This window comes from Oncorhynchus mykiss, chromosome 22, assembly GCF_057628025.1.
Source record: "Oncorhynchus mykiss isolate SJ-2025 chromosome 22, ASM5762802v1, whole genome shotgun sequence".
NCBI lineage: Eukaryota > Metazoa > Chordata > Actinopteri > Salmoniformes > Salmonidae > Oncorhynchus > Oncorhynchus mykiss.
This window is the reverse complement of record NC_143043.1, coordinates 17,278,619-17,300,864: the sequence shown is the minus strand read 5'-3', so window position 1 is coordinate 17,300,864 and position 22,246 is coordinate 17,278,619. Positions and strand designations below refer to the sequence as shown.

The 22,246-nt window shown below is 43.9% G+C and overlaps 2 protein-coding genes across 10 annotated transcripts in view; one reads left to right on the top strand and one right to left on the bottom strand.

Moving 5' to 3' along the window:
• Positions 1–5,638, top strand: part of LOC110501457 (dynein, cytoplasmic 1, intermediate chain 2a) — a 22,662-nt gene extending 17,024 nt beyond the window's left edge. For all 6 annotated transcript variants that reach the window (XM_021579036.3, XM_021579033.3, XM_021579037.3 and 3 more), the window contains 4 exons: positions 49–193; positions 3,604–3,744; positions 3,989–4,114; positions 4,670–5,638. In XM_021579036.3, coding sequence (XP_021434711.3) covers positions 49–193; positions 3,604–3,744; positions 3,989–4,114; positions 4,670–4,783 — 526 coding nt within the window. In that variant the 3' untranslated portion in view covers positions 4,784–5,638. The remainder of the gene's footprint in view (positions 1–48; positions 194–3,603; positions 3,745–3,988; positions 4,115–4,669) is intronic.
• Positions 5,639–22,246, bottom strand: part of LOC110501456 (electrogenic aspartate/glutamate antiporter SLC25A12, mitochondrial) — a 22,777-nt gene continuing 6,169 nt past the window's right edge. For all 4 annotated transcript variants that reach the window (XM_090215613.1, XM_036958820.2, XM_036958822.2 and 1 more), the window contains exons 4-18: positions 21,374–21,489; positions 20,539–20,678; positions 18,929–19,075; positions 18,688–18,826; positions 17,907–18,000; positions 17,271–17,355; positions 15,965–16,049; positions 12,293–12,451; positions 11,333–11,385; positions 11,039–11,119; positions 8,296–8,436; positions 7,074–7,212; positions 6,630–6,788; positions 6,404–6,494; positions 5,639–6,301 (exon numbers count right to left, since the gene is read on the bottom strand). In XM_090215613.1, coding sequence (XP_090071739.1) covers positions 6,088–6,301; positions 6,404–6,494; positions 6,630–6,788; positions 7,074–7,212; positions 8,296–8,436; positions 11,039–11,119; positions 11,333–11,385; positions 12,293–12,451; positions 15,965–16,049; positions 17,271–17,355; positions 17,907–18,000; positions 18,688–18,826; positions 18,929–19,075; positions 20,539–20,678; positions 21,374–21,489 — 1,843 coding nt within the window. In that variant the 3' untranslated portion in view covers positions 5,639–6,087. The remainder of the gene's footprint in view (positions 6,302–6,403; positions 6,495–6,629; positions 6,789–7,073; positions 7,213–8,295; positions 8,437–11,038; positions 11,120–11,332; positions 11,386–12,292; positions 12,452–15,964; positions 16,050–17,270; positions 17,356–17,906; positions 18,001–18,687; positions 18,827–18,928; positions 19,076–20,538; positions 20,679–21,373; positions 21,490–22,246) is intronic.

Here is a 22,246-nt window from a genome sequence, read left to right as displayed (position 1 = left end):
CTCGGTGTCGTTTTCTTATCCCCTGTGTGCTGTATGTTTGGTCCACAGTAAAGCAGGGATCAGTGAGATGTTTGAGGGCCACCACGGGCCTATCACAGGGATAGACTGTCACACAGCGACCGGGCCTGTCGACTTCTCCCACCTGTTTGTCACCTCCTCCTTTGACTGGACCGTCAAGCTGTGGAGCACCAAGGTACTGTACCGTCTCGCCACTAGAAAACCTGCGGTTACTGTGGTGCGTCCCACATGGCACCCTATTCCCTATGTAGTGCACTACTTTTGACCAGCGCCCTATGGGTGCCCTTTAGGAAGGAACATGTACGGTGAGTGTACAAAACATTAAGAACACCTTGCTCTTTCCATGACAGACTGGCCAGGTGAATCCAGGGGAGAGTGATGATCCCTTATTGATGTCACCTGTTAAATCCACTTCAATCAGTGTCGATGAAGGGGAGGAGACGGGTTAAAGAAGGATTTTTAAGCCGTGAGACATGGATTCAAAGGCCCTGAAATCTTTTGTCTTGCCCATTCACCCTCTGAATGAGCAAGACAAAAGGGTTAAGTGCCTTTGAACGGGGTATGGTAGTAGGTGCCAGGCGCACCGGTTTGAGTGTGTCAACAACTGCAACGCCACTGGGTGTTTCACACTCAACAGTTTCCAGTGTGTATCAAGAATTGTCCACCACCAAGGGTCTAAAATGTACTATTTGGTCTATCAGCGACTATGGCAAGTAGATTAAAAAAAATCTACCAGCCACTCAGATTTTTTTTTACATGCCAAAATATTTTTCCCCTGCAAAGGTGGGATCAAGTAACTATTAGTTGAGTCACAGGGTGCGAGGTCAAGTGGAGTCCCAATTAGAACGGGAGAAGACTTGAGTCCAGTCCAAGTCATACATTCTAAGAGCAAGTCAAGTAAAAACAAAATCTATATATGCAACTACTTGTTCGATGACAAATCTTTCTGTCTATTTATTGACGCGATACCAGACAGCCCTTTTCATTATTTTGTCTACAACATATCTTTAGTAGCCTATGCAATTGTAAAATAGGGACATGTAGCAGTCATAAATAAGGGCATGAAATCAGCAGAAGGCAGGTTGACTTGATCAGAGTGTACAGAGAGTATATTTACAGGTTTTGGTGATCCAATGGTGAAAGCCCCATATCATACAAAATATACGTCGTAGATTGATCAAATATACATGACACTAGCCCAAAAGAAATAGCCTCTGTATCAGGCTTAACCTGTCCTATCTGAACGGACACAGGTAGAGGGCAAGACTCCCCCTGAGAAACCAAAAGGACTCTGTCTAACAGGAGCTTCAACAGGTAGGCCTAGATTAAATGAGCACTGGGCCCCCAGGACCATACAATTACCCAATTTTGGCAATTACAACCAATAAAACTGGTTCTACAATGTAAAAGGCAATTTCCACATCTATTGTTACATTGGGACATTTGTCTTAATGATTTATTAATGATATTTCAACACCGTGTTTAACTTGGAACAATCGTTTTCTCTTATTCAACGTTCTGACTCCGAAGCGTGGAGCGCAGGCCACGTAGCCTATTTCAATGCTCACTGAGGTGAGCACAACAAAAATGACATAGACGTAGGACTTATGCCACGTTCAAAACAAAAAAAAACCCTGTGAAATCAGGAAAATATAAGAGGTCAAATCATCACGTCAGTGATCTTCAGGTTGGAAAGTCTGAGCTCTGGAAAGGCCCGAGTTCCAGATTTGGAATTCCAAGTTGGATGACCGTTCAAATCGATTTTGTTTTTTCCCCCCCAAGTTCCCAGTTGTTTTGAATGCGGGAACAGACGCACGGAACTCAGGAAAGGCAAATATGAACAAAGGAAACCATACATTGAATTAAACAAACAGAACTTCTACCTCATGAGTCTTGCGAACGTTCATGTGCACTATAAACTTTGCGCCCACTCAGAGCAAGGTAAGAAATGGTTGGCTATAAAATGAAACTGTAACGATGGCCTATCAAACATGAAACAGAAATGTCTACATGTTGCAATAAACTGTATGGGGATGGAATGATGAAACGCTAGTGATTGTATTAGATGGAATAGATTTGCCACATAGGGCCTGCATTTAAACGTGTGAAAGCAACAGCAAACATTTCAACAAGTGGAGAAAAAAAGCACTCTCCACTCGTATGGTGTGTCTTCGCCACAGTAATACTTAATTTTAACAACAACATTCCAAAATGCAAGCTTTATAATTAAATTATACATTTCAAGCAGTTGTTACATACCAAAAAAACAGTAGGCTGATGCTAGTAATTGTTGCCCTATTGCTGGTGAGCTTGCAAAGTAAACAGTTAATATTTTTGGAGCTCCACATTTATTTAATTTGGCAATTCTCTCCCTAAAATTTGATGTTTGCACTGCACCCGATCTTATAGCTGTACAGAAAATCAGCAATCTGTTCGCTAGCTCCCCGACCTGTGTTGATTGACAGTTTGCTGGTCCAATCGGAGTGTCTCGTGTGCTTTTCACTAGCCAATCTGTTACAGCTTTTTCTTTTTTTGCACGGTCAATGCTGCGGTTATACTGTCTCTGGCTGCGTGTAGAGTAATCCACGTATATTTTGTTCCACAAAATGAGTGACAAAACATTACCGAACCTGGCCAGACATCAGTCTCAAGTCAAAGTCTAGGCCCAAGTCTTGAGGGTCCAAGTCAAGTGTCAAGTTATTTGCTTTTCAATCAAGTCGAGTCTCAAGTCATCACATTTTTTACTTGAGTCAGACTCGAGTCTACAACTCTGGTATATTGTTTCATTTCATTTTTTGTGACCAGAGTTAACCAAAATATCAAAGATGAGACAAAAAACCTGCCCCTTTAAGGGCGGGAGGTTACGTGGTAATGCGACTCTAGTCATGTTTGTGCCTGTAAGATTGAGTCTGACTTAGTAGCAACGTTGTGTTCTCTTCCCTAGCAGTTGAAACTCAAAAATAGAAAAACAACCCAGCTTGTGAACAAAACAATGTAAATAGCCAATAAACACAAGGACAGTCTCACTTCAGTAGACTTTCATTTCAACTAAATTAGGCCAACTTTTATGCCTGTGCACGACCCTTCGAAAAATGAACCTTTCACGTGAGCACAGCCCCCCCCCCAGCTAGGCAGTGTTGCAGGGTGAGGTGTGATAGGCTATATAGGATTTGTGGTTCTTTGACTTTTTGCGATTCATTTACCAGCTATGAAACAAAACTGCAGAAAGACTTGGAAACAGCTCAAGCCCAAAGGACATCCAGCCAACTTGACACAACCGTGGGAAGCATTGGAGTCAACATGGGCCAGCATCCCTGTGGAACGCTTTCGACTCCTTGTAGAGTCCATGCCCAGACAAATTGAGGCTGTTCTGAAGGCAAAAGGGGGGGTGCAACTCAATATTAGGAAGGTGTTTTTAATTTTTGTTTGTACACTCAGTGCATATGTGGTTGAATTCGGACTCCATTAGCCCCACAAAGATCCGTGTGCGTCTCTGTTTTAGCTTTAATCCAGATATTCGTATTGCGCCCGGTCAGGTCAGAGTGGATGTGTTTTCACGCGCCGCCTCCGTTTTCTCTCTTCCAGAACAACAAGCCACTGTACTCGTTCGAGGACAACTCGGATTACGTCTATGATGTCATGTGGTCCCCCACTCACCCGGCTCTGTTTGCGTGTGTGGATGGAGTGGGCCATCTTGATCTGTGGAACCTCAACAACGACACTGAGGTAACGTTACCTGGCACTCTTTCACATGCCCCCCCCCCCCCCTTTTTTTTTACAGGTGTAGCAGCATCTATAGGGAGGGGGAGGGGGGGTTCCCCGGACACAGATTCTTCATTAAGAATGTTTTTTAGTCTAGGACTAGGCCTGATCTGTGTCTGGGAAACCGGCCCATAGTGTCACAGATGTCAGTGAATCAGTATTGGTGTTGACAAATAAGTGTTTTCTTCTTTTTTTTCTCGTTTTGCAGGTTCCTACAGCCAGTACCACAGTGGAGGGGAACCCAGCCCTGAACCGCGTGCGCTGGGCCCACTCTGGCAAAGAGATAGCCGTGGGAGACTCTGATGGACAGATCCTGGTCTATGATGTTGGAGAGGTGAGTGGGTTAAAAGCCTTTACTGTGCCATTTAAAACACATGGCATTCTTCATATGTTTTGGTAAGGGTAAGCTCTAGGTGTGTTGCATTCAGACATTTTAGCCAGAATTGAGCTATAGGCTAAATCTAAAAAGGTTTATAAAGGTACTCCATTTCAGGCAGAATAATACAAATAAGTACTTAATATTAATAAAGTATTGAAAAAAGAAAGGCACTTCTTTGAGAGGTTCAACCGGGTTATTCCTGTTTTTTCTCTAGTGGAGGTGAAGGGGTTCTGGTAATACTTTATGCTCCATTTCTTCGGACAACAATTAAGCCATTGTCTTGTCAGAGGCTAGCTATCTGAACGGAGACGTCTCCTGAGGGTCTGAGTTTCTGTGTCAGTCAGGTCAGTGAGTGGTGAGCTGCAGATAGAGAGCAGCCCCCCCCCCCCTCCTGATTTCTGCCACTGACGGGTCAAGTCTCTGTGACAGTTGGAAGATTGCCAGTGATCCCCTTCCCCCTGAGTGTCGTATTTTCACCCATATCAATATTTTTTTATCCCCCCCCCCCAGCAAATCGCTGTTCCACGCAACGACGAGTGGACCCGTTTTGTCCGAACCCTGGCGGAGATCAACGAGAACCGGGATGACGCCGAGGAGCTTGCCGCTCAGCGCCTCTCTGCTTGATCGACCATGAAAACGCCAGTCTAGGGACCAGCGGCAGGCTTCATAATGTCAGCCTCGTGTTGATTGGAGGAAAAGGCGCAAATATCAACAGTGTTTAGGCATGTGGACATCCTTTCTTTGGAAATGTACTCCGATTTAATACACATAGTTAACTTCTCCTTTGGCTGGTTAAGCACACCAGTCTGATGGGATAACTAACAGGGCTATCTATCAACCTCAGACACGACAAGAAACCAAGCCATCGTCTTACTCTGCAATACAAATCAGTTGAACTCTAGATCCATCATGCCTTAAAGGCACCGTGTCAACTCCATATGGTGGTGTTGTGGGTTTAGCTGCAGGTTCAGTTTCACTGGCCCACTCTAGTTGTTTGTGGTTACACAACCCTGAGCATGTTTGCTGTCATCATGACTGATATTTGTTGTTCACTCTGTGCTTCAATGCCCATGTCCACTTCAACTGTAGTAGACTAGATCTATCCCATCATTACTGCTCACAGGAATGTAGTGGTTTCATGATACTGTTAGCCAGTGTTTTTCTATGTTCCTTTAACCTAGATTCGCCAAATGTCCACTTGTTTTGTAATATATCCCAAAATGTTACCACCTTTCTTCTGAATGTCTTTGTACATGATTATTGCTCTTCAACAAAATGTGACACTTAAGATATCAGAACCAGAATCTGTAGAATACCTCAGGATATAATGCTGTATTGGAAATTTGCTTGATATCTGCGGTATGGATTCAGTATCCATACGGCCTGTATGTAGTGTCTAAGAAAGGCTTCCCTTTGTGTGACCCAGAGAGCATCTTCCACATATCGTGTCATGAATCTCAGAATGTACTTTTCACACAATTAAAATGAATCCGTTGATGATTTATTTCAACAAAATAAAATAAATACATTACAATTATTTCCCAAGACCCTGGTCATGATTTTAAAATAAATACTTTTGAGAAAAAAACTTCTATGTCCTTTCAAGTCTCGTCAATCACATTTCAGAGACATCCTCACCAAAGCCTCGCTTCAAGAAACATGGTAACATCACTCCTTTTCAATGCTATAATGTCTCTCTGCTGAGATGTACAATATGTACAGGAACAGCTATTCAAAGACAAACCAAGGAAGCACTGTTCATGCAGCATTCAAAGAGAGCGTTTCAGATGCCCATGAATGAAGAAGAGGTGCCACATTTTTTTTTTTAACCATACCATTTCGGAAGGGATGATGGGACAAAGAAATGTAAGACGCCCTACTCAGAGTTGCAGCCATTTAGCAGTAAAGTGTTGAGAGGGAAAGACGGCCTACGAAGCTGTAGGCTCCTTTTTGGGCACTGCTGGGGCTTGGCTAACAGACAACGCACCAGAAGACTTGAACTTGGGCAGGTGTAGACCAAACTTATTCTCCACGCCAGCGAACGTGGCAGCAGCCAGACGGTAGCCTCCTACGTGGTCGGCACTTACAGGGGGAAGGTCGGAGATCCTCGACTTAGGAGTTGGCTCAGAGCCGGTGGGGCGACTGGGGGGGAGAAGATTTGGGAAGGATAATTCACATACAATGCCAGACATCCTTGTAAGTGTACTTCAGTTCACTAAAGGTGAACCAAGCAGAAATACTCACTGTCCTCCGAAGTCAATGTAGAACCATCTCTGCAAGAGTTCATAAGTCACCAAGGTTACACCAAACTGTGGCGAGGACCTGCAGACACGGGCTGGTGGGAGAGAGGTTCAAATTACAATGTGGGATTTCCCATTTTCTCTGGTGTCTTCAAGAGAGCAATTATGGGAGCCACAGAGTGCCTAATTTCCCAGTCATAAAACTGCTCATTTGAGGAGTCTGTCCCTACCTCCTGCTCCCTTCCACAGGGCCCTGAAGCCCTCCTCAGCAATGATCTTCCCAAAGCAGTCTATGACTCCGTTGTATGTGGTCTGGCCTGCGCGGGCCGCCACCTGAAGCCTGGTCTTGACGACATCGGCAGGGGTCACCAGGGAGGCAGCAGGTATACCTTAGGAGGTGTTGCACAACCCACATAATGAGGCACTCTCACTATGCAGGAATAGTATCACCACTGACGGCAAGCAGTGCAGTACATTGGCAGGTTTAAAATAGAAAAGGAACAGAATATCCAGTCATTTACTGTTCTAGAAAGTAGATTACAATCATATTGAATATACGGTATACGATTACAAATTCTTAATTGATTTGAAGCATTTCTTCGGGGCTAGTGTCGATGCTATGTCTATAGGTTGAGATGGTGAGGTTTGTAGCTGTGGTTGTTAGCGCTAGCTACCTGCTATGGCACCAGCAGTGAGCAGCTGCAAAGGCCCAATTCTGCCCTGTTCGTCTGCAAACTCAGCCTTGGTGTGGGCGTACACCGGGAAGTAGATGGCAGAGAATGGGATGTCACGCAGAAAACAGGCTTTTGCTCCCTAGGACACACAAACGCAGAGGATTTATTACCTATATCCCAAAATAACTAACATCGCATTTTCATGGTACATGAAATGTAAAATGCATTTAGACCTGCCTGGATCTCTATAAGATATTTTCTCACGATAACGCTTTGAGTGCTCTAGAAAGAGATTCTATACTGAAAATACAGTACAGTATATTGCACAATGTTAATGTGGTATAATCAACATCAAATGAGTTAAGTAGTGTCGACATCTGGTCTCTTTAGTCCAGGTTCAGACTACTGTACTGAATATTCTACTGTAATTCATATTTTCCAATATGTTTGACCCATGTTTGACCCTGGTGGTGTCGAGGGTAATTGCAGTGGTTGAGGTGGCCACTGTGGCTACGGGATCATCTGGCCTGGGAGCTCCAGTGGATTATTGTTGGCTGGCTGTGAGCCTCAGCCGACCCACAGAGGAGCCTGGCGGTGCGGTGGGTCACAGAAGAAGCCAGAAAGCCCCCAGGCAGCGCTGCTCCCCCGTGGTTTCCCCCGGGGCCCCCCAGGGAGCTCCCTCCCAGGCCCAGCACACAGTCTCTCAGACACACACCGAGACGGCATTAACATGGACCCGTGGTCTACTGGGCCCATCCACAGGGAGGAAGTCAGTCTCTTTTTAACAAGCTCCATTTTGTCTGCTTCTCATTAAAATATGGACCATGAACACATTACTCGAGATGTAAGTAAAACCACAAGAACTTGGAAAGGAACAGTGGCAAAGCATAAACCCCCCTAATTTTCTGTTGGTTGTTGGCAGCCGTGGTCTCTGCATGTTAAACACTGTTTTGGAAAGACATAATATGATTGTAATAGTCAGTAGGGAATCTAGCTAGTCATCCTACTGCATACTGTGCCTGCTCACCAGAACTCTCATATAACTTGTGTAATATGCAATATCTGCATTGTTACACAGTCATACAGTTTGTATTGTTCAACATCCCAGCAGCATAAGCTGCCCTTTGGGGTGACATCATGCAGAGGTGGTTGAGTTAGGCTGTAACAGAGGTTTTAAGAGGTGACGTGTGAGTGGCGCTGCGATGTAGAGGTGTTTACCCACCTTGTAAAGGCCAAAGAGGCCCAGGTCCCTGACCACGGTCAGGGCACCGACCCTGCGGGACGTGGTGATCTCTCCGGCCACCTGGAGACGGATCTTGACTATCTCCAGAGGGTTGGTAAAGATCACCTGGGAGCCTCCGGCCTGCAGGACACAACCCAGGTTAAGGGTGAGAAGCAACAGTACATGTCACAGAGCACCAGTAACAGCAATGTCATAAGATCTTAGGTCTCAATCCATTGAACCACTTGAATACACTATTTCCGTCTTACTCACTTTCCATCTCACAAATAAATCTAGATTCACAATGCTAAACTTAAATTGTCAAATGAAAGTACTCACTTATAGTAATTCAACCCTTTAATTTTTTTTTTTTTTTTTACTTGTGTCCTATGATTAAGGGGTCAGCCCATGGTGAGGATGATAATGAGTTATGGTGCCTTAGTATTTCACCCCAATAAGCATTTTCAAATTAGCTTCGCAAACTTAAACACAAAAGACACTCTTTTCTAAAGCCAATGTCGCGCTGTCAGAAAGTGGCCTTGATGGGAGCAGGGGAAACAAGCAGGCATTGAGCGAGGAAACGGTGGGGTAAGGGGAAGACAGGCGTGGTGTGAGGAGACGCCCGGCTCAAGGCTGGAAGGCCCTGACCCCGGCACCAGCCCTCTGCCCCTTCCCTCTTCCCCCAGGCACCTCCTGTATAGAGGGCCTCGCCCCGCACACTTCCCCAATTCACCCCCACTCTCAGGGGAGAGCGCTGACTCACCCTTCTCTGCTCAGGGCCAAGACAGGGACGCCCCAGGGCACAGCCCCTCTGACTCAGGCACATTTATCACCTTCTCCAAATCTAATCAGGCCCCTGGAAGCCTGGTGACACAGAGGGCAGGGCTCCTATCTGTAAACATCCGAGCGCTGTCCTAAAAAACGCTCAGGCACGTTTAGTCATTTTCAAAGTGGAAGGGGAATATCCGCTACTCTGAAGATTTATGCATTCATCCCTCTGTCGCTATCTCCCTTATATTCTACACTTATTATTTCAGTCAGTCAGGATAACATTACAGTCCATCTCAAAAAACTATCAGAACATTTGCCCCTTTACAACAGGGTTATTCAACCAGGGGTCCGGGGACCACTAAGTACTGCAGGGGGTCTGTGAATGTTTCTATGAATATCGCTAGCAACAACAGAACACATTTTTTTTCTCTTTTTACACGCCTACAGTAAAAAAGAGAAGAATGTAGGATCGTCTTTGTAATGATGTGAACTTTTTCTCTACTCCTATTATTCAGCAAATTACACTCACCGGAGTATTTGACGTTGGCTTTGAAAAAGCACTCACAAATAGGCTACTAGTGTGGCAAGTGTTGCTGGCTGCTGGCTATTGCTAAGCTTTCTTGACTTGGCCATTCATTTTTTTTTGCCAACACATGGCTAACCAGCTAAACAGATGCTCTTTTACCCAAAATATATTTGGAGTTACCTTTCTAGCTAGTATGTTAGAGTTAGAGTTTACACTTCCTCTTCCAATTATAATGTGGGGATGTCAAAATAATGAAACTGTCTACCAAATCTATTCATTTTAAAATGTTGATTCTTCTCCTTGCCAATATCACTCACCTAATGATAAGACAAGCTATGCGATTACTTTTTTTGGTAACATATGGTGGGGTCCCAGGGCAAGAAAAAGTTGAAGACCCCAGCTCTACGACGCAAAACCACTTTACATAAAGACCATGTTCATCAGACGAAGAGATTAATACTATGGGGAAAAGCTCACAAACATGAATATCAATGCTTATATAATACATTAGGGAAGACAATATTGCAGGGTGGAGTCCTGTCAAAAAAAAAGCTATAGGGTGCATGCTAGGCTAGTTGTTGTACTTGTATGGTGTGTGGACCTATGGGCCCATGGCAGATCAGGCTTCAGGTATGTGCAGTCCTGTCAAACTCAATCACAGTGAGGTAGAACCAGCTCCATCCCATGGCCCTCCAGCCCTTCTTCCTCCAATTACAGGCTGACAGGGGTCATAACCCCACAGACCCTGCCCTCCGTAGGCAACCTGCAAGCTCTCCTACCCGCCCTGTCTGTTTCGTTTCACTTGGACTCATTTAGCAGAGAGGTAGGCCGAGGGAATTGCGCGCTTCTTAACCAATGCGCTCACCAAAGGTTAGTGTGCCTAATTAGCACGCTGAGGTAAAAATAGTCCATTCACAGGCATCATTTCTCAAATTGTGCCCAATTATAGGGTTCAGAGACCAAAGAGCACCTTTCTATTCAGTCCCCCCTGCTTATTTAGGATGTCAATACACTGGTGGGAAGCTTGAATTAGAGATTACATTTAAATACAATAACTCAATATCCATAATTCAAATTGAGAAGGAAAAGCTTATAATTGTAGCTTCAGATCAGTCAGAAAGAATTAAGCTAAACGTTGAAGTTGAAGGGAGTTTGAAAACCACAACAATTTCCCCCGTTCTTGGCTCAATGTCTGGAATTCAAAATGTACACCCATGAGATGCAAATGTTCATAAAACTGAAAGAGAACATCTTACAGAATGTTTGAGTTTCAACAAAAATCTTGTTCCACTTACCCCACATTCAAGGTCAATTAGATTTATGCGAGTCAATGAAGCCGCTGCCAAGGCTTTCCCTTCGCTTTTGCATGAAGCACGAGAGTATTTTCAGCCCTCACTCTGTATGGACAGACTGTCTATAGGAAGACATCCTCGCGCCAATACTTACAGTGGCACCAGCCAGGACTTCTGCAAACAGGGGAATGGTGTTATCCTCTGTGGTGAATTTGTCTCTTACAAAGTCATTCATCTGTAAGACGAGAAGAGAATCAGACAAGCACAAGGCGCACTTACGAAGAAACAAATGCTCCACAAGGAGAATGACAATGAGTACATCTGGTCACCTCTTGGATTTTGCAAGACGTATTGTATTGTGCGATGGTATTCATGATTGACACACAACGTTTCCTTACTGTGCAATGAAAGTGAAGGCACTCTAAGGGAAATGATTGTAATGACTTGCCGTGAGTTTGATCGCTTTCTCCGGGGCAACGCCGATAAGCTGTGGTACGAGACCTGCAAAAACAGTATTCATGGATGGAGTCCGTTTAGATTACCTGACAGAGGAAGACACTGACCGGAAATGAATCATTCCATTGGCAGTCCCTACAATGACATCAGCATGGTTCTTGTCTGGGTAAAATAAACAATCAATATCTCCAGGTACGGCTGATGCATCTGATGCAGCAAACGATAACGCCTCCCATTCAAATGAACAAAAATATCAAATATGACACTGGCAGTTGTATGGGATCAGCATTGTTGTAGCCTGATCCCAGTGTGGTGTGGAACAGAGAGAGCTGTGTGGCCCTGGTGGTGGTGTTGGTGGTGGTGGGGGGGGCAGTGCTATAGCGCTTGATAACCACCATACTGTTTCAGCGTCCGTCCTTCAGTGAGCCAGATAAAACTTCTGAAGGAGCTAGTGAGTGACTGCTCATGGTACGCAGCCAGAAAACCGTCAAGCGTGTCTGTCTCTCGGTCAATCCCCCTCTCATCAGTGTGGAAAGATAAAGAGGGAGGAAGGAGGACAGAGCAGCGAGGACGAACAAAGAGCTGCAGTGGCGGAGGCAGCAGTAGATGGCAGTCTTGACTTCCTTCGTCTGAGAGCCCTCTCACAGTGGGAGTGTTACATTTCACAAACCTTCTGCACCGTTATCACTACACTGGAAAACATGGATCTGACAGTACTACATTAATTCTGTTTGCGTTTTTCCTCTGGGACGTTTTCAGCTAGCTAGGTAATGACAATGTGGCCCTCTTTGGAATTGGTGAATTTAGAACATGAAGGCAAATGTTTCTGCTGTTATGCAAACCATGCGGATGATGATGATACTGGCAGAACAACATAACTTGTTTTGGACGACCCGATGACTATATCTAGAATTACATCATAGAAACACATTCACCAGGCTTCAGTTTATACCTCTGTAGAATCCAAAGAATCCCTCATATCGGAGCACTTTCTTGGCACAGTCAAAGCTGTTCTTGTACATGAGCTCTCCTACGAAGGAGCTGGTGGAGCGCTGGTTCTGCATACGGGTCTTCACCAGGTCAATGGGGTACACAGCCGTCGCACCCGTGGCTGCAAATCACACACCATCAACAAACTGTATACACACCATCAACATACTGTATTCACACCATCAACATACTCTATTCACACCATCAACATACTGCATTCACACCATCAACATACTGTATTCACACCATCAACATACTCTATACACACCATCAACATACTGTATTCACACCATCAACAAACTGTATTCACACCATCAACATACTGTATTCACACCATCAACAAACTGTATTCACACCATCAACATACTGTATTCACACCATCAACATACTGTATTCACACCATCAACAAACTGTATTCACACCATCAACATACTGTATTCACACCATCAACATACTGCATTCACACCATCAACATACTGTATTCACACCATCAACAAACTGTATTCACACCATCAACATACTCTATTCACACCATCAACATACTCTATACACACCATCAACATACTGTATTCACACCATCAACATACTGTATTCACACCATCAACATACTGCATTCACACCATCAACATACTGTATTCACACCATCAACATACTCTATACACACCATCAACATACTGTATTCACACCATCAACAAACTGTACTCACACCATCAACATACTGCATTCACACCATCAACATACTCTATTCACACCATCAACAAACTGTATACACACCATCAACATACTGTATTCACACCATCAACATACTGTATTCACACCATCAACATACTCTATTCACACCATCAACATACTGTATTCACACCATCAACAAACTGTATACACACCATCAACATACTGTATTCACACCATCAACATACTCTATTCACACCATCAACATACTGCATTCACACCATCAACATACTGTATTCACACCATCAACATACTCTATACACACCATCAACATACTGTATTCACACCATCAACATACTGTATTCACACCATCAACATACTGCATTCACACCATCAACATACTGTATTCACACCATCAACATACTCTATACACACCATCAACATACTGTATTCACACCATCAACAAACTGTACTCACACCATCAACATACTGCATTCACACCATCAACATACTCTATTCACACCATCAACAAACTGTATACACACCATCAACATACTGTATTCACACCATCAACATACTGTATTCACACCATCAACATACTCTATTCACACCATCAACATACTCTATTCACACCATCAACATACTGTATTCACACCATCAACATACTGTATTCACACCATCAACATACTCTATTCACACCATCAACAAACTGTACTCACACCATCAACATACTCTATTCACACCATCAACATACTGCATTCACACCATCAACATACTCTATTCACACCATCAACATACTCTATTCACACCATTAACATACAGTATTCACACCATCAACATACTCTATTCACACCATCAACATACTCTATTCACACCATCAACATACTCTATTCACACCATCAACATGCTCTATTCACACCATCAACATACTCTATTCACACCATCAACATACTGTATTCACACCATCAACAAACTGTATACACACCATTAACATACAGTATTCACACCATTAACATACTGCATTCACACCATCAACATACTCTATTCACACCATCAACAAACTGTATTCACACCATCAACATACAGTATTCACACCATCAACATACTCTATTCACACCATTAACATACAGTATTCACACCATTAACATACAGTATTCACACCATCAACATACTCTATTCACACCATCAACATACAGTATTCACACCATCAACATACTCTATTCACACCATCAACATACAGTATTCACACATTTAACATACAGTATTCACACCATCAACATACAGTATTCACACCATTAACATACTGCATTCACACCATCAACATACTCTATTCACACCATCAACATACTCTATTCACACCATCATACTCTATTCACACCATTAACATACAGTATTCACACCATCAACATACTCTATTCACACCATCAACATACTCTATTCACACCATTAACATACAGTATTCACACCATCAACATACTCTATTCACACCATCAACATACTCTATTCACACCATTAACATACAGTATTCACACCATCAACATACTCTATTCACACCATCAACATACTCTATTCACACCATCAACATACAGTATTCACACCATCAACATACTGTATTCACACCATCAACATACAGTATTCACACCATTAACATACTGCATTCACACCATCAACATACTCTATTCACACCATCAACATACTCTATTCACACCATCAACATACTCTATTCACACCATCAACATACTCTATTCACACCATCAACATACTCTATTCACACCATCAACATACTGTATTCACACCATCAACATACTGTATTCACACCATCAACATACAGTATTCACACCATTAACATACTGCATTCACACCATCAACATACAGTATTCACACCATCAACATACTCTATTCACACCATCAAAAAACTGTATTCACACCATCAACATACTGTATTCACACCATCAACAAACTGTATTCACTCCATTAACATACTTTTCTTGGTGATAATGTTCTATGATGTTCATATATTCACAGCAAATATCTGTATCATTATTTCAACTATTTAGCAGACAGTTTTTAGGTACTAAAGATTGGTTAGTATAGTATGGCTAAAGATTGGTGTTTTATTGTTTTGCTGTGGGCATATAAACAAGAAAAACAGTCATTAGGCCCAGACAGAGTATTGACCATGGAGTCTGTGGGAGAGCCGTTGTGTAGATTGTGTCTACTGTCTGAGGAGGAAGCCATGCAGCAGGTTGCCCTAAATGCAGCTCTTAGCCACAGCGGCTTGTCATGTCTTGTCTCTGACATCAAAGGCCTTGTAATGACTCGGGCTCTCAAGCATGCAGAGAGCTGACACCCTTCGTCAGCAGGAGAGGTTGAGAAAGGTCTCATCATCGCCATGGAGATGCACTGTTTTCCCTCAACTGCCCATTGATCATTCAGAGCTGATCACCTTCCTCGGCTGCTGGTTCAGAGACCCACAGCCCACACAGACATAGGGTCTTAGGAAGTTGCATGTTGGTTGCACACACACACACACACTCTCTCTCTCTCTCTCTCTCTCTCTCTCTCTCTCTCTCTCTCTCTCTCTCTCTCTCTCTCTCTCTCTCTCTCTCTCTCTCTCTCTCTCTCTCTCTCTCTCTCTCTCTCTCTCTCTCTCTCTCTCTCTCTCTCTCTCTATCTCTCTCTCAATGGCCGTCATGTCAGAGGTTCCTTGTATCAGTTCCTCCCAGTGTAATTAGACGGAGATTCCAGAGCGGTTCCGGAAGATTTGTGTCATTCCAAAGCTCCGGCTCCAAAGACAGCCTGGAGCCGCCAGTGGCACAGCAGCACAATGCGGGAGCCTCAGATCAGAGCACCTCTCCCTGCAGCACAATGGGCTGACCCGGCCCCAGGGACTCAGTGCGCCAGTCTGACCGGCTTGGGTTACCCCTCAGTGGGCCGGGGGCTCTTCCGCAGACATGTCACTCACCTCCAGCGAGTGCGCCCAGACCGAACCTGTAAGCAGACTCTGCAGCCTGGAGCAAAACAGACCGATGTGGATCCCCGTGAGCTTGCTGTGGAGGGAGAAAAGACGGGGGATCAGGACACCAGGAATGAATCAACTTCTATTAAACTGTAGTGAACCAGATACATTGTGGAAAGAGAAATGTTATGGACCACTCAACAGAGGAGGGAAGCTATGGAATGTAGACATCTCGTCGTGGTATAAGTCTTATTCATAAGCCAGTATTGTATGTCACTGCATAGACACTCTGGCTACGGATACAGTACATGGCTGTGTAGGAGAACTTTCCAGAACTAGCCATTGATTACGGTGAAGCTCGTGAGAGGTTGGAGGCTTCATGCTCAGTTGATTTTTTCCCCCAACTAAGCATGATTTTGCGTTATCTGCCTGACCTCTGGTTTTGTCCTTGATGTTGAAAGTGGAGCCCCCTTATTTTCTCTGTGGTGCCGTGTAACGGGTTAATCTCGCAAGCCCTTCCCGTGTAAAGATACGTATCTACATTCATTATTACACCGTTTTAAGTAACAGTTGGAGTGTGTCTGCCCTCCTTGGGGCAGTGAGCAACATCTCCCAGATCAGGACCATCCACCTCCCCAGCTGCTTTCACTGAAGGCCGCATGCTAATGAGACCGAGGCCTTGATCAAAGGGTTTAAGCAACTACCCTACTTCCACAAAGGGCCAAGACCTGAGAACGTCAACGTGTTCTTGTCTTTTCCTTCCCCCCCAAAAAAAACACATTCCAGACCTCTGAGCAGAAGTCCCGGAGCGTGAGTGGACCAAAGGCCTGACCACAGTCTGATTTACAGAACTGTGTCGTCCGGAAAGATAGGAACTTTCCCCGCCTCCAGGAGCCACATCTCTCCAGCACTCTCACTGTGCTCCTAGCCTCCTACTCTTAACCGACTTAACCAGAAGCTTCATACACCAGCAGACCCCTGGAAAGCCATCCTGATAAAAGCTTCCCAGATATGTGATAGCGTCTGATGTATATGTCCACACGGAATAAAATGGGACAGGCTTTTAGAAAAAGGGAACATTGCAACAATCCATTCCTCTTTTGTACCCATAATTGGGGGGTGGGGGGGGGGGCTTTTACCCTAGGTGTCCGTAATGCACATTCACAAAGAAAGAGAAAACATCAGCACTCGGCTAATTCCATCATCAAACACCCCCTTTCGTTGCTCCCTAATGAGAAGTGGGAGGAGAAGGTATGCAGTAGATAAAAGGAAGCAAGTAAACTCAGTGTGGACAGTCAGTCGGGCAGGGTACCTGTCTTTGGATCTCAGCCAGGTGGTATGGGAGTGCGCCCTCCTCCAACGGTGCTATCCTCTCGATGTCGGCCAAGTTGAGCTTTCTTCAAAACAGCAGGGGAGAATCACAGCGTTACGCCAGGAAAACCAAACACAGCGTCCCTCATCCGGAGGTGATGCAAGATTTTCCACAGACATTTTACGGCCTCATAACTTGAGGTTATTGCAGCTTTAATATGCGTTTGTATACACAACAGACAAACAAAGCTGGATATATGCCCACAACTTAAGCAGTAAATAAAGCTGTCATAATGCCAGCGATACACAGATATTCCCCACTGGCCCAACGCATCGTAAAGTCTGTATCCATGCTTACGTTTCTCTTGTAAATCAACTGGTGGAGCCACAGTTGTTAAACTGAATGGCAATAACTTACACATTTACATCCAATAAATATAGATGTAACTTTTTTTTTTCCATTCACAGATTCATCAGAAAAAAAACGATTTAAAAATAAATTTGATAAATATATTGAATTCATGTGGAGGACAGTAATTCAATATTTGGCAGCGCAAAGGCCATGTTGTATGCGTGTGAGTAAAAAGTACCAAGCAGCTGTGATGTGTAACAGACTGGAGAGAGATTTAAGCCTTACCCAGAATGAGCGTGGAGGCCAGAGAGCTGGTACAGGATGTCAATCTCCATTGGATTGATCTGACCAAACTTGTTGGCAGCACTAACAAACTCTTCTGTGGAACGATACGGAACAGAGGAAGGCATGTTATGTAAGAGAAACCAGGCAAGGGGTCACTTATTAAGACCAGGGATGTAGATACACAGTGGGTGGGTAGACCTGCTGCAGGGGTATCCAACCACATCAGCAGTACACGACAAAGGTGAAAGGGAAAATGTAACATAGATAACTATCAGAACAGGGTCAACTATCAATACCACAGCTCTAAGGGATCAGACGAAACTCATGACACATCATATTACAGTGTTCATTTACCTTATTTACTTAGAGCTAAGGGGAAAATGATCTTGTGTTTCCTGACACCATTCTGTCAAGAGAGGTGAAACACCCATGATGGTACTGTACTGCACAGCCTCAGTTCATGTCAGAAATCACATTTCCTCAAATTAGGCATGAGCAGGAGTAGGCTACAGACGTAGAATCTTAATTCGATCAAACCTGTCGCAGGGGAACTTCCCTGCAAAGCAGAACACTTAAAACTTGTAGTGTTTTTGAGGTTTAAAAAGGCTTCTGGAGTTTGACATTTCCACTTACAAATGTAAGACTTATTTTTCTTTCAATTTACCAACCCCTATAAAAATGTCCATGAATTACAAGCCACACAATTATTCGCATTTCCTGTTGCTGCAGGATTATTTCCTGCCGTAGCAAACTTGCTCAGATTTAGATCCTACATGTGTACCTTTGGTGACGAGGGTATCCTTGTATGTGCCAGCTAGTGTGCTGTAGATCTTGCGGATCAGCTCCATGTTGTTAAGGAGGGCGTTGAAGGCATTGAAGTAGGAGAAGCTCACCATGTGGGAAGTGCTGCCTCCAGCCGCCTATGGCGAGAGGAACAGACACTTTGAGGTCTCCTCATGCATGCTGTGCTTATACAATCATCTCATGTTGAAACTGGGAGACCACAGCGGTCTCTAACTCACTGAGACCAGGTTCTCCTCCACAAATGGGGTGAGCATATGGTGGCGGATGGTGGCCATGATGTCGCTGAAGTCCATGGCAGAGATGGTACCGCTCTTGCTCTTATCCTTCTGGGCGAAGGCCTGGCGGGCATGCTCCAACTGCAGCTCCTACAATGAGAGGAAAGGGTGTAGGTTTGAACAAAACATCCACAGAGCAGGCTCCTGTGACAAAGACGCATCACATTACCTGGGATGAAATGGAACATTGGGGAAAAAACACGACATTATGTTGGATGATGTCGGGTGCTGTTTTGGAGCATGTGGAAGCATTAGATGTGACAGTGTTAGACCCTGGCTCTTGTAATCATCGCTGTCTCTCAGGAGTCTAATAAAAACCATGTCCCCCCCCGGAGTCTGATCCCAGGCCTGTGCAGGAGAGCAGGCAGGTGTGTCAGGAGGAGCTCGGGGATGATTCAATAGGACAGCCATGCAATCAGAGGGGAAGCAGGGGGGCCACTGCCCCAGGGTCAGTACTGCTGTCAAAGCTGATCACATACTAGTAGCGGATACCTCTCATCTATATACATAACTAATTGTGCCATAACAGAATACAGTGCATCATGCTAACTTTTTTTCTATACGATACACTTTTACTCCATATCTTGTAAGAGTTGGGGATTACTTTAATAACCAAATGCAGGTACAGATGTAGGATCTTAATTCAAGACAGTTTGCTATCGCAGCAACAGGAAATATGAATGATTATGTGGATTATACTAAATTGAAATGTTTTTGTAGGCACTGATACACTTTTCGTTAGGGCAAATCAAGTCTGACACTTTAAAGTGGAAATTACAAACTTTAGAAAGCCATTTTAAACCTCAAGTATACTACAGGTTTGCATTAACTGCCGTGCAGGAAAATTCTCAGCAACAACTGAGTGATCACATTAAGATCCTACATCTGTACAGAACTAAGACGCTGCACTACAGATGGATACTGTAGCACATAAGACCCACATTGCAGGCACCGTTTATTTCCCATGTACACAAACAGTTACTTTTTGTTTTATTGCAGTTAGACTGGAACAATGTAACCTCCACAAGATGGCAGGACACATTCTGTTTACAGAAAAAATGTTGTTTTGTTTATGACTCCGTTAGATTGAGCTGAATCACATTCAAGAATGTGTAAGCTGGAAACAACGTTGCAAAACATTAGCAGCGAAATAACAGCTAAACCAAATGTTGGTTCGAAGGAAAAGGGTCCCAAACAATAGTCCTTGATTGGTTGGTGGGAACCCTTAGTCAACCATGAGCCACCGCAAACTGCTATGAGGCTTTACACACAGTAGAGTAGTGGAACCACAGCCAAGTCATTCCAACTCCCAGACCACCCAGCTTCATCTGAGCCCACAAACACCTTCCCTCCAAACTAGCTACGTCCACAGCCATACTACAGGTTTTATGGCTCATATAATACTCACATACATACCCCACCCTGTTTTGGGGATTACATATACTTCTTACAACTTCAATACGTTACATAATGGTGTGTTTCTACCTAAACCGTGATAGAAGAATTGTCTCCAACATGTATGTTGGCTGGTAATGTCCATGCCTATACTGTACCTGCAGAAACTGGGTGAACTCCAAGTAGCTGAGATTCTTCTTTCTGTCACTGCCAAAGTGGAGCCTGATGAACTCACAGTCCCAGTTGAAGGGGATGTGGTGGTGCACTGTGGTCTGGCTGAAGATGTCCTGCACATTGGCTGCCAAATGAAAGACTGATGAGTAACATCAAGAGATTGAACAAAAAACAACAACAAAAATACAGTGTTATGTCCTCATCTCATTTCTGGGAACCCACAAATCCAATCGATATGCACAGAGGGGGAATATGGCCTTGCTGACAATCCCATCGCTTTCATATTGTGTGAGTTCAAAGCATATCTAGGACACTGTTTCTGAGCACTGCCTTCATTTTCTATCGCCTTCATGGGGGCCCGTGCTGCACAATGAGCATCGTAACCAATCTTTTGTCCCTGTTTTTGTGACACGCTGGATTGATTTCTCCCCCTGTAAAATGCGACTTATTATGAGGTGGTATTACCCACAGCTCGCTCAGAGCTGACACTATTCTTCTCTTAGAAGACACCTCTAGAATAGAAGCTGCAGTCTCCAGAAGCCCAGTATAGAGAGACACATTAGCGCACGAACTGAATACACACTAAGCACACACGAGAGACCTAGATTTATTTTCTACACTGAAAAACAGCAACTTTTTTTTGCACAAGGTCCTAAGTTATACATGAGATATATGACTCTTATGTGATCCACTACTTGCATAGAAATGGGTCTTGCACAATGGGAAAGTGTGCCCATTAGTTATGACATGAAACAGACGGGATGCAACAGGACGGACATCCCCACACACCAGGTCACCGGACAAACCCCGTGTACCTACCAAATGAGATGTCCCCTGTGCCAGTCTTGTCAAACAACTGAAAGGCAACTATGAAAAGGGCATCCGGGACACACAGAACCGATTCAAAGGCCAGAAACTCCTGGAAAGAGATCAGTCTGTTTGGACAAGAAAGAAAGAGTCCTATCTCAAAAAAAAAGACATTTCTCTGCAAATCCAAAGGTACATTGGGAACCCTTAATTTGAGCACGCAAATAACTGCAGCCTACCTGTATCATTTACATACAAGAGAGCAAAAGTAACAGTCGATAAAACAACCACTTTTAGATTTTGGAGCATTTTCTTTTCAAGAAAAGTTCAAGCGTTGTATAACAATGTATTTCACCCATGATTATTACATGCTCTGCAGTCTATGGTGTAGATAGGAACTTGCTGTTTAGTGGTATTTAAACGAGATGCTATCTCCAGTCTTTGACATTATGCAAATAATATGTCCGCCTATCTTATCAGGTGGATATTCAATCAAACAAACAGGGCTGCTAAACAACTTATTCAGGCCATGTGAACAACCTTGTGATGAGTCACTAACCACTTTCTCCTTGTGACTGACTTCTCTTCACCAGGCCTTGTCTATGCCAATACAGATGTAGGATAATTTGAGCCAGTTTGCTACAGCAGGATAATCCTGCAGTAACAGGAAATGGGAATTATTATGTGGATTATAGGGATGAAATGGTCACCGGTTTCACGGAAAAACCACAGTGAAATTCACAACGATTAGTATTGCCGTTTCAAATTTGAATTATCATTAACACCGTGTTTGGTTACCACGGGTTTGAAAAGCGCACGGGAAATATTGTCCAGCATCAACCAAAGTTAGCAACAATCTGACGCAGGCGCAGCGTGCAACGTGGG